The following is a 13,129-nucleotide window of genomic DNA, read 5'->3' on the forward strand; positions in this document are numbered from 1 at the left end:
AGTTGGGGGAGTGGGGGGCAAGAGTCGTGGGGTGGTTACTTGGGCGATTCCGTGGCTCTGTCGGTTTGGTACTGGCCTTGGCGTTTGGAGGGCAGTCTGTCTTGCATAGGAGTACCCAGATGGTCGTTGAATTTGTTGGGTGCACACTTACCATCTAGCATCTGTCTGGAGCAATCAGTAACCGAACCTGAACCCCATTAACCGAACCTGAACCCCATTAACCGAACCTGAACCCCAATAACCGAACCTGAACCCCAATAACCGAACCTGAACCCCAATAACCGAACCTGAACCCCAGTAACCGAACCTGAACCCCAGTAACCGAACCTGAACCCCAATAACCGAACCTGAACCCCAATAACCGAACCTGAACCCCAGTAACCGAACCTGAACCCCAGTAACCGAACCTGAACCCCAGTAACCGAACCTGAACCCCAGTAACCGAACCTGAACCCCAGTTACCGAGCCTGAACCCTTCCACTGTCAACTGCCTCTGTCATGTGTGTCACCGTCTGTAAGCTACTTCGTCCCTGTCCAACCTGTCTCCTAAACCTCTTGTGACTTTGCTTAATTTTTGTTAGACTTTGAGCGACGCGAACTTATCTCAATCCTGTTCTTGGAGAAAACTTTGAAATATTTCTTCACTACGCATGTCATTAGTCTTAGAGGACCGATTTTTGCAGGATATACTCTCATGGATATACTCACAGGAAATACTATCACAGGATATACTCACACAGGATATACTCTCACAGGATATACTCTCACAGGATACGCCCACAGGATATACATTCATGGATATACTCTCACAGGATATACTCTCATGGATATACTCACACAAGATATACTGTCATGGATATACTCACAGGATATACTCTCAGGATATACTCACAAGATACACTCTCATGGCCACCCTCATCATAATTCTAGCCCATTCCACCCATTTCTTTGTCCCCCACTCCCATTTCTTTGTCCCCACGCCCATTTCTTTGTCTCCCACGTCCATTTCTTTGTCCCCCACGCCCATTTCTTTGTCTCCCACGCCCATTTCTTTGTCCCCCACGCCCATTTCTTTGTTCCCACGCCCATTTCTTTGTTCCCCACGCCCATTTCTTTGTTCCCCACGCCCATTTCTTTTTTGCTCCCTTTCCTGCTTGCTTCTCTTCTTTTCTCCTTTCGCCTTGGTTTATTTTCCCTTCTTTATTTTTTTGCTTCTTTTACTCCTTCTTTATCTTTTTTTCTTTTCTCTCACTTTTTCTCTCTCTTGCTTTCATTCGTCTTTTCTATTTCCCTGCGTTCCCTCTTGTTTTTTTTTTTCAGTTTTTCTCTCTTCCATTATGTTTTCCCCTTCCTTTCCAGTTTCAATCCCTTCCCCTCTTCTTTCCTTCCCTTCCCTCCTCTTTTCCTTTCTGCTGTCTTTCGTTTCTCCTTTCTTTTTTCTCCTCCTTTCTTCCCTCTCTTTCTTCTCTGTTTTCCTTCCTGCTTTTCTCTTTCCTCTTTGTTTTTCTCTCTTTTCTCGTCTTTTCTCACCTCTTCGTTCTCCTTCCTCCCCTGGTTCTCATTCCAGTCTCTCCCTCCCATCTCTCTCTCTCTCTCTCTCTCTCTCTCTCTCTCTCCCTGCACCATTTATCTCTTCAGTGGCTTCTTCCTCCCACCTCTCTCTCTCTCTCTCTCTCTCTCTCTCTCTCTCTCTCTCTCTCTCTCTCTCTCTCCTTCTTTCTCATTTCCTCCTCTTCCTTCCTCACCCTTCTTCCTTCATTCTTCCTCTCTTCCTTTCCTATTTCCTCCTGGTTGTCGCCTCCTTCCCGTTCATTCTCCTGTGTTACTTTTCCTTCATTTATTCTCTCCTCCTCCTCCTCTTCTTGTTCTTGTTCTTCTTCTTCCTCCTCTCCTCCCTCTCCCTCTTCCTTCCCCACCTCCTCCATGTCCTCCTCTCCTCCTCCTCCTGCCTATCATCCTAATCCACTCCCCACAACTCACACTTTGATGTAGTTAGGGACGCGAATCAAAGGAGAAAGGACCAGCGGTCAGTAGTTCCTTTACATTGTCCACTTTGATGTATTTTAGTGACGAGAATCAGAGGAGAAAGGAATCACTGTCGGTTTTAAAATTAAGAACTTTTTTCCTACTTCTGTTAAAATGTCTTCGTCCATCCTCTCTCTCTCTCTCTCTCTCTCTCTCTCTCTCTCTCTCTCATTTCCCTGTTTTCTCTCTTTCTCCCGCCCACCCTTCGTCATTCTCTCTTACTTCACTTCCTCATTTCTCCTTACCACCTTTCCTCCCTCTTTTCTTCCTATCTCCCTTCCTCCCTCTTTCCTCCTCCCCTTCTTTCCTTCCTCTTTCCTCCTTACCTCCTTTCCTTCCTCTTTCCTTCTTACCTCCTTTCCTCCCTCTTTCATCCTTACCTTCTTTCCTCCTTCCTTCCTCCTTTCCTCCCTCTTTCTTCCTTTCCTCCCTCTTTCCTCCTTTCCTCCCACTTTCCGCCTTAGCTTCCGTCCTCCCTCTTTCCTCCCACTTTCCTCCTTTCCTCCCTCTTTCCTCCCCCTGTGGTCTTCCTTGGCCTGCCTGCTTCTCCTTAACCCTGTGTCTGGCAGTGACGGCCGCTGTGGAGGTGGTATTGGCTCTCTCTCTCTCTCTCCCAGGTGGTGAGTTGGTGTTGCCCCCCTCCCCCTCCTCTCTCTCTCTCTCTCTCTCTCTCTCTCTCTCTCTCTCTTCATTTCAGAGTTTGTACACGCGAGCTGCCCCGCTGTTCCCTTCAACTTCTATTCCCCTGCTGTCTTTCAATCTTTCATTCTCTCACTCTCTCACTCATTCTCTCTTTCTCACTCTCTCACTTGAATTAAAACTTTCTCTCTCTTTCCCTTTTTGTTTTTAGTTGTTTTGGTTTTTAATTTTCTTTTTCGTCTATTTTTTCTTTTTGTAATTCAAAAAGAAATTCTCCTCTCTCTCTCTCTCTCTCTCTCTCTCTCTCATATATATATATATATATATATATATATATATATATATAAAATCAATGAACAAAGCCGAGGGGGTTGATTAGATGGAGAGAGTGTAGGTGTATGGTAGAATAGGCTTCCCCTCTATGACCAGTGGAGTGTAACGTGGGCCGCTGCTAGAAGAATTGTGCGTCGTCGACTAGAGTGAATAGGTAGGTCTCTCTCTTTCTCATCTTTCCCTTTTGTGTATTATAAGCGAGGAGAGTTACACAGCGCTCTAAGTAACGGGGTTTATTGTCCACGGTTGTATCGAAATGTGATTGACAGCGTAACGTGGCGTGACGGCAAACCTCCTAGCTGACCCTGTCTGATGCTTTCTGCCCTCGATCGTACTCTCGGGCTCGTTCTGTCTCTATGCTCTCCGAAATCCGAGAATATATACAGCTCGGTCGGGATGTAGTGTCTGGTAGATTTCCATGGCATCGTCTGGACTACAAAGAGACTGAGGTACATCATCTGTTAAGACATTCTTGATGGTCTGGGACAACAGGATTGTGGATATACTCGTACATGTGGATTGACATTCCTAGTGAGAAGCTGTGTATGTTTCCAGCAGGCGCTGTATACTGCACCATGTGATATGAGATATGTACTAGTGCCAATAATGCCTACATTTTTCTCTCTCATTACAGATGCACAGTGGAAGGAAAAGCTAATTAAATAAAAATGATCCAAACATCTTATTACAGGTGTCCGCCATTCATTAAAAAAAAAAAAATCTGTATTAACCCTAAAGGCCCCAACTAATTATACTTTTTTTTTTTTTTTACAGGTAGACTTGCTCCTGGCCTTTGGTTCTTTCTTTCTTGCATTAAAAAAAAAAAAAAAGATTGAGAGTGGGGAGAGGATTGCTTGATTACGACCGCATTGTGATATTTTTTTTTTTTTTTTTTTTTCTGAGTTGTAAATTATGGATACTTCGTCAGAACAGTATCTTTTTTGTCCTGCCAGCAATATTTTCTCTGGTATTTATCCCTATAGTTATTGTGTTTTTAGTATTATTATTTATCTTATTATTATTATTATTATTATTATTATTTTTATTATTATTATTATTATTATTATTATTACAACAACAACAACAACAACAACAACTACTACTACTACTACTTTTATTAATATTAGTTGTTGTTATTGTTATTATTATTACTTTTTATTATTTCGCCGTCCATTATACCGAGTGAATACTATGTGAACTTTCCTTTTTTTTTTTTTTTTTTTTTCACGGTTAGAATTTTCATGTGATTTAATTTCATCCCAGCACATAACATTATTACACGTTCACACAAATAGGTCTCCTCTTCTGCACTAATGTAATGGTATGTACTTCCTTCTTTTTCCATATATATTTCTGTCTCTTTCTCCTTGTTCATAATTCTTCCCTAATGCCTTGTCTTAAATTAGGTCCTTCTCGTATTATTCTTACTGTCTGTAGATTTATTCAGACTTGGAGTGAGTTTTTGGATTACCAGAGTTACATGTAGTCTACGTTAACCCCGTCGCCACGAGAAACCCATTGTAGGCTGATAAAATCGTCTGGTAGCAAGAGTAAAATCCTTCACTCCATTAACGTGCTTCAGTTTCTATTCCAGCTGCCTTGATACGATTTTTTTCAGTTTAGGAGAGACTTCTGAAATATGTTAAAATCTTCGGGAATTGAACACCTCGTTTCCGAAAATCCTCTGTGAGTGACTGACGGACAGCTTCGGATCTAGAGGTGCACAGGCATATCAGAAGGCGTCCCCGTGTTGAAGTGGTTGATTTCCTCTCTTCTTGTGCCTCACCTCCTCTCCTTTTCTCTTTGACGTGGCTGGTAATTCTCATTCTCTTCTCTTTTTCGCTTTTTTTTTCTTTTTTTTTCTGTCACGGTCTGTTTCCTCCTCACACTCATTAACTAAGTTACTCTCTCCTTTTCTCGCATCCTCTCTCTCTCTCTCTCTCTCTCTCTCTCTCTCTCTCTCTCTCTCTCTCTCTCTCTCTCTCTCTCTCTCTCTCATTTTCTTACCCAATGGTCTTCGAGTCTGTTGTTTACATTTTTTTCTCTCTCGCCCTACTCTCTCTCTTTCGCCCTCCATTCGCAAATCTGCCTCTCCTCCTCCTCCTCCTCCTCCTCTTCCTCTTCCTTCCACGTTATGTCCACAGACTTCCCATTAACTCAATGTACCGGTTTATAATGTCATGCCGTAACTATTATTTTATTTGTTTACTTTCTCTTTCAGGTTATCGGGTAGCTTATAGATAAAGTATTATAGAATGTGACTTTTCCTTTCCAGTGTTTCCTATAAAATTTCCATGTCAGTTTTTCCATGCTGCATGGTGGTTTTTCTCACTTTTTCCTGGAGGGTTTGGTGGTGGGGGGAGCCTTCTTGCTTTACTATCCTTATCCTTCAGCATGTAGAGTTAGATATTGTAGTCATAGTTTTCTCTAACAAGCAGCCTCGAAAGGACCATAAGGTCTGTTGCTGTTTGTTTTCCTGTGTAATCCTCTTCCTCTTCCTCCTCCTCCTCCTCCTCCTCCTCGCTCTGTATCATGTATTTCTGTTAATATTTTTTTTTCTCGTCCTCCTCCCATTATTCTCTTTCCCTTCTCTCGCTTTATTATTTTCCTTTCCATCCTCTCTTCCTCTTCCGTTCCTCCTTATATCCCTCTCCTTTCCTCCTGTCTTCGTCTTTTCTTCCTCTTATCACTCTTCCTTTCATTCTGCTCTCTTCTTCATTCTTATATTCTTTCTTTGCATGACTCTCTTTACCTCCTCTCTTCCTCTTCTCTTCCTCTTTTTATCAGTCTTCCTCTTCTCCCTGCCCTCTCTCTTTAATTATTTTCTTCCCCTCCTCTCTTTCTCTTTTTCTTCCTCTTTATTATTCTGATTTAGTCTTCCATTTTCATTCCCTTTTTCTTTGTCTTTTTTTCTTTAATTTTATTTCTGTATCCTTAGTCGCTCTCTTTTTCTATTGTATTTATTCTCTCTCTCTCTCTCTCTCTCTCTCTCTCTCTCTCTCTCTCACACACACACACACACACACACACACACACACACACACACACACACACACACACACACACACACACACACACACACACACACACACACACACACACATATTACCCCGATAAGGTGCCTCATATTTTACTTCTATTTAAAGTCAGGGCTGCGAGCATTGCAGGTAATATATATTTTATTATTTGAACAGGTGAGAGAGAGAGAGAGAGAGAGAGAGAGAGAGAGAGAGACAGAGACAGACAGACAGACAGAGACAGAGAGAGAGAAAGAGAGAGAGAGAGAGAGACAGACAGACAGAGGGATTGTTAAACCTCTTTCTCTCTCTCTCTCTCTCTCTCTCTCTCTCTCTCTCTTCCCCTTCTCTCTCACACTCTTATCTTCCTTCACCTTTCTTCTCCTCCTCTCACTTAACCCTCTCCCCTTCCTCCTTTCTCTCGTTGTCTCTCTCCCCTTCCTCCTTCCTCTCATTTTCTCTCTCCCTTCCTCCATTTCTTACGTCTTATCGCTCCTCCAAACCCTCTCCAGCTCTCTCCTCCAAATATTTGCACCTTCACTCTCCCCACCACCACCTCCATAAGCATATTAATGTATTGGCCTTGCCCAGTTTACGAAAAGCGAAGGGGATGGAAGTGGAAAAAAAATATGCATGGAAGGATAGATTTTTTATTTTTAATCTATACGTGAATTTGACAGCGTTGGATGCGATTGCTGGATAGATAGAGGGATAGGTGGATAGTTTGGATAGACGTAAATGATTTGAATTGGTGGCTATAAGTGAAAATGGACAAAAATATGCATGGAAGGATAGATTATTTTTTTTAATTTACACGTGAGTTTGACTGCGCTGGGTACGATTGCTGGATAGATAGATGGACAGGTGGATATTTTGGATAGGTAGACGGAGGGATAGATAGATAAATTGGATAGATAGACGTAAAGTTGAAGTGATAGATATGTGGAAATAAATACCTATGGAAGGATCGATTTATTAAAATTTTGTGATTTTGACAGCATTGGGTACGAATGCTGGATAGATAGTCAATTTGGATAGATAGATAATTTGGATAGATAGATACAGGTGGATAGATAGATGGATCATTGAACTGGTAGATATTATAAGTAAAAATGGTGGAAAATGTACATGGAGTGGCGGTTTATTATTATTATTATTATTGTTGTTGTTGTTGTTATTATTATTATTATTATTATTATTATGATTATGATTATTATTTAATTGAAATTATTATTATTGTTCTTATTACTAGCATCGTCATTATTATTATTATTATTATTATTATTATTGTTGTTGTTGTTGTTGATCATCATCATCATTATTATTATTATTATTATTATTATTATTATTGTTATTATTATTATTATTATTATTGCGTGATTTTGAGAGGCCTCCGTACAAAAGTTCAATAGATGAATAAGTGAATTTGGAAATAGATTAATGGATAGATTGATATTCAAAGAAATGATGGAAGATATAACAGTTATGCACGGAAAGATCAACCCTATTATTAGTGCGTGGATTCATTTTGTATGTGTAAATAGATAAAATAGATAAAAATAGAATAGATGAAATAGATAAAAATAGGTGAAATGGAGAAATGATGGCTAGATAGATCGATTTGTAAATACGTGATTTTGGCAGGGTTAGGTACGAATGTTAAATAGACTGATAGATAGATTATTGGATGTGTAGATAGATAGATTGATAGATATAGCATAGAAATTGATATAAATGGAGGAGATGTGCCTGCAGATATCAATTTTGACTTTGACGAGCATTTTAAAAGTTAAGAAGATTTGGCAGAAGACGACGCGAGATAAGAGTGATGAAACTGATCGCATTATTTACACGTGAATTACACAGGTCTTGGGCACGTATTCCTAACACCTGTTCCTTAGCGATTTATTCTTGGATATGGCTGATTAATATCCCTTTCCACGTTATTATTTTTTTCTTTTTTAGCAGTGTGATATTGGAAAGATTTTTTTTTTTTTTAAATCACAGAAGGTATAATTAAGGAAATAAATCGCTCAGGAAAAGGTGTTAGGGAGCTTTCTCAGCCGACGAGAAGAAGGGCATTGGCTTGTAGGTTATCTGGGTGTGTTTTTAATTTTAAGTGATAAATATTGAAAAAAAAAAAAAAAAAAGGAAATATATGTGGAGAGACTGATTATATTTTTCGTTGGTTTAAAATTAAATAGATGAACACCTTGATAGATAGATAGACGGATAGATGGGTGGATGGATGGATAGATAGATGGATGGAGCGATAGATCGATGGATGGATGAATGCATGGATAGGTGGATGGATGGATGGATGAAAGGATGAATTGTTGGATGGATGGATGGATGGACGAATGGATAGATAGATGGATGGATGGCTGAATGAATCGATGAATGGAGAGATGAATGGATGGTTGAATGGATGAATGACAATGAATGGATGGATGGAGACATGGATGGATGATTGAATGGATGATAGATGTATGTTTTGGTTGTATATGTGATTGGGAGGGTAGGTGTAGAGGGGAGTAAATAGAAAAATAGACAGTTTTATATGTACATAGATGAGTGATTATGAATGGAAAGTGTGCTGATAGATAGACAGATAGATAGATCGATAGATAGATGGATGAATATTTAGATGTGACTGGAAATAAAAGGGCTGGTAGATAGAGGGACGTAGCTGATTGACTTGATAGAAATAGATAGATGGATAGATAGATAGAATTTACTGGATAGATAAGCAGTGATAGAACCAAGCATATATAACAGACTTATTTCCGGCAAAATTAGGTCATGTATACAGAGAGACAGCTGGTAATTCTCTCTCTCTCTCTCTCTCTCTCTCTCTCTCTCTCTCTCTCTCTCTCTCTCTCTCACACACACACACACACACACACACACACACACACACACACACACACACACACACACACACACACACACACACACACACACACACACACATATCAGCCAATTTGCTTGACTGCGTGTTTGCTTGTAGTCCAACCGGGAGTTAACGAGATCCATAGTGCGACCTCATAGCGTAGTCCTGCCCTTGGCCTTTCCCTGCCCCCCCCCCCTTTTCGATTTTTGTTTTCATTTTTTGAGGTTGTAGAAAGTTATGGTTGTGGGTTATTCTCTCTCTCTCTCTCTCTCTCTCTCTCTCTCTCTCTCTCTCTCTCTCTCTCTCTCTCTCTCTCTCCAGATGAATAAATAGATAATCAAATAAATAGATAGATATAAATTTTGTCTGCAATTTTTACGGGTAATTAAATATACCAGTTAGTGATGGAAGCCGCGTTTCATTCCCGTCTTTAATTCCAGTCACTACCATTCCGGTCATTCATTCCAGTTACTTTAATTCCAGTTAGTATCATTCCAGTTACTACCATTCCAGTTACCATCATTCCAGTTACTTTAATTCCAGTCACTATCATTCAACTTACTACCATTCCTCGTCACTACCATTCCATTCACTTTTTTTCTTTTTCCAGTTCGTAATGGTTCCAGGCAGATATATTTCTCGCTAACAAGTTTATTAACCTTTCAGACGGGTCACCCAATTAAGTTATTAATTACTAACTCGTTTGTGCTCCAGTTGGTTTTGATCTCGGTTATTTGTGGTTCCAGTTGGTTGTAGTTGTGGTTCTAGTTGTGGTTGTGGGTCTTGTGGTTCCAGTTGGTTGTGGTTCCAGTTGTGGTTGTGGGTCTTGTGGTTCCAGTTGGTTGTGGGTCTTGTGGTTCCAGTTGGTTGTGGTTCCAGTTGTGGTTGTGGTTCCAGTTGGTTGTGGTTCTAGTTGTGGTTGTGGTTCCAGTTGGTTGTGGTTCCAGTTGTGGTTGTGGTTCCTGTTGGTTGTGGTTATGGTTGTGGTTGTGATTGTGGGTCTTGTGGTTCCAGTTGGTTGTGCATTCAGTTGGTTGTGGTTGTGGGTCTTGTGGTTCTAGTTGGTTGTGGTTCCAGTTGTGTTTGTGGTTCCAGTTGTGGTTGTGGGTCTTGTGGTTCCAGTTGGTTGTGGTTCCAGTCAGTCATGCAGGAGCCAGTCAGTCAGTCAGTCAGACAGTCATGCAAGAGTCAGTCAGTCATGCGGGAGTCAGCCATGCAGGAGTCAGTCAGTCAGTTAGTCATGTAGGAGTCAGTCAGTCAGTCATTCAGGGGTCAGTCAGTCAGTCATGGAAGAGTCAGTCAGTCAGTCATGGAAGAGTCAGTCAGTCAGTCAGGCAGGCAGGAGTCAGTCAGTCATTTAGGAGTCAGTTAGTCAGTTATGCGGGATTCAGTCAGTCAGTCAGCTTTCATCAGTTAATTGGGCGTCCAGCTTGTTCTCAAAAGTGACTAATAGCGAGGCCATTTTTCGAGTCAGTCCGGGATGTTGGCTTCAAATGTATTCATGGGTTTGTAAATTGCTTCCAGTTCTACCCCGGCCGCCTCTTCTTCGTGATTAGTACGGATTGTAAATAACTTGTCATCTGTTTCTCCCTGATCTCTCTCTCTCTCTCTCTCTCTCTCTCTCTCTCTCTCTCTCTCTCTCGTGTTTAACCAGTCAACAGCTCATAACTCAGGCCTTCCTCGTTGCCATTATTCTCCTCGTCACTATTTTTTTTTTCTCTTGATGCTTCTCAGAAATACACCTTTATTAAATCATCGAATCTGAAGTAGGATGTACTGAACAGACTCCTTACTTTTATTATTATTATTATTATTATTATTATTATTATTATTATTATTATTATTATCCACTGAGTTAGGTGAGGTTTGCTGCTAAGTTGCTAGGAAGGAGGGATGCAGCGGAAGTCAGATGGGGGGGAAGTGAATGTCATGTGCAGGAAGATGTAACAAGGCTTAGCAATTGAGAGAGAGAGAGAGAGAGAGAGAGAGAGAGAGAGAGAGAGAGAGAGAGAGTTGGGCAATGCTTCGTGGGTAGGGGATAATCACAGACACACAAAAACGTGACAGACAAGGAAAGCACCTCAGAATTCTCCCAGACAGCGACACACTACCGTCGCATGTACCGCCCAGGTCCCTGTTTTAGTTTAGGCCGGGATAGAGACAGATCCATGCATAGGACTTGTGAGATGCCCGGGAATCGAACCCTGAACTTATAGGTAGTGGCCGAGTATGTTTTGTCAATTGGAGTAGTGCCTGCCTGTTTGGTGGCTCTGGAGATTTCGTAACACTTCTTCCTGAGCGACTTATTCTCCTCATTGCACCCCAGTATCTTCTTGTACGTTAGTTATAGAAAGTATGTCGATATTAAACCCATATAAATAACATACAAGGGAATGTCAAAATGGATGATGCAAAATAAATCGCAAAGGAAGAGGTGTTACGAAGCCTTCTGCGCCTCCTAGAGTACGGCTTCTAGACACTAACACTTTCCATCAAATTTTCCGACCCTCTTCAGCCCAAGGCCTCCTATTGCAGTACGTTCTTGCAATATTCTATCTGTTTAATTCTGCTGAGGTTCAGTCTGTTTAGAAAGGAAATCAGCGCCCGTCCTTCCACACACTCTATTATTATTCTTATTTTTATTTTTTGTCAAACTCGCTGATGCATGAATTTCTGGGCATTTTTTTCTTTTTTTCTTCAGTTCTGTAAGGCATGAATTTAGCGTTATTTTCCAGTCGCTCTTTTGTGCTAATAATCAGAGCTGGAACAGTCCTTGCCACTCACCATTCAGTCATCATTCGCCAGTCAGTTACCAGCTACTCATGTCACCAGTCACTAGTTACTTCATCAGTCGCCAGTTAATCACCAGTCAGTCACCAGTCACCAATCAGTCACGTTAGTCATCAGTTACCAGTCAGTCACCAATCAGTCACGTCATTCATCAGTCACCAATCAGTCACGTCAGTCACCAATCAGTCACATCATTCATCAGTCACCAATCAATCACTTCAGTCATCAGTCACCAGTCAGTCACCCCAGTCAGTCAGCAGTCATCACCAGTCACCCTGCAGCGTGTGGTGATGACTGGGGTGGTGATGGAGGACCGTCTGCTCATCTCGTATTTAACAAGCTCATTTGCCCACTGTCCATTCTCGTCCATCCTCATCTGTGTGTGTGTGTGTGTGTGTGTGTGTGTGAGAGAGAGAGAGAGAGAGAGAGAGAGAAAGAGAGAGAGAGAGAGAGAGAGAGAGAGTCCCATCAATCCTCGTATGCCATTACTGTCCGTCTGCATTGCTGAGAGAGAGAGAGAGAGAGAGAGAGAGAGAGTTGAATTCTGTGTTTGCCTGCCTGGGTGTATGTACCGATGCATATATGTACTGTACAATTTGTTGGACTCTCTCTCTCTCTCTCTCTCTCTCTCTCTCTCTCTCTCTCTCTCTCTCTCTCTCTCTCTCCACACACACACACACACACACACACACACACACACACACACACACACACACACACACACACACACACACACACACACACACACAGTAATGCCCTCTGTCTATATTGAGATAGGAAGAGATATCTCAAACAGGATTACTCAAGTTCCAGTGTGTGTGTGTGTGTGTGTGTGTGTGTGTGTGTGTGTGTGTGTGTGTGTGTGTGTGTGTGTGTCTACTGAAAAAGAGTTTGTCATGAATTTTTCCTCATATCTGTTGCCATTCAATCTGTCTGTCTGTCTGTCTGTCCGTCTGTCTGTCTGTGTCTGTCTATATGTATGTATTTTCCTCTCTCTGTCTGACTCTACCCCTTTCTTTGTCTGTGTCTACGCCTGTCTTTTTCTGGCTTTGTCTTTTTATCTCTCGGCCTGTCTGTCTGTCTGTCTCTTCGTGTCTCTCTCTCTGTCTTTCTGTAACCATCCGCGTGTCTGCCTCTCTCTTTCTTCCCCTGTTTGTGTGTCTGTCTCTCTTTCTGTCTTTCATTTCTCCTGTTTTCGTCTGTCAGTCTCTCATCGCCTGTCTGTCAGTCTGTCTCCATATCCCTTTCTGTCTGTCTGTCTGTCTGTCTGCTCTTGTATTTTGTATCTCTGTTTCTTCTATTTGTCTGTCCCTCCCTCCGTCTCTCCCTTCATTTGTTTTCGTCTGTTTTTGGCTCATCGCCTGTCTGTCTGTCTGTCTACCTATCACTCTGTCTGCCTGTCTCTCTGCCTGTCTGCTCCTGTCATTGTTTA

The 13,129-nt window shown here is 41.6% G+C and overlaps 1 protein-coding gene across 1 annotated transcript in view; it reads right to left on the reverse strand.

Annotated features, from left to right (window-relative positions):
- Positions 1–12,067, reverse strand: part of LOC145410153 (uncharacterized) — a 64,772-nt gene extending 52,705 nt beyond the window's left edge. Inside the window, exons 1-4 of the mRNA XM_080280351.1 lie at positions 11,972–12,067; positions 9,607–9,816; positions 737–847; positions 208–447 (exon numbers count right to left, since the gene is read on the reverse strand). Of these exons, the coding sequence (XP_080136477.1) occupies positions 208–447; positions 737–847; positions 9,607–9,816; positions 11,972–12,067 (657 nt within the window). The remainder of the gene's footprint in view (positions 1–207; positions 448–736; positions 848–9,606; positions 9,817–11,971) is intronic.
- Between the last annotated feature and the right edge of the window lie 1,062 nt (positions 12,068–13,129).

The sequence above is a fragment of the Coenobita brevimanus genome, chromosome 84 (assembly GCF_032717465.1).
Source record: "Coenobita brevimanus isolate Jiangsu-jjx chromosome 84, ASM3271746v2, whole genome shotgun sequence".
NCBI classification, from domain to species: domain Eukaryota; kingdom Metazoa; phylum Arthropoda; class Malacostraca; order Decapoda; family Coenobitidae; genus Coenobita; species Coenobita brevimanus.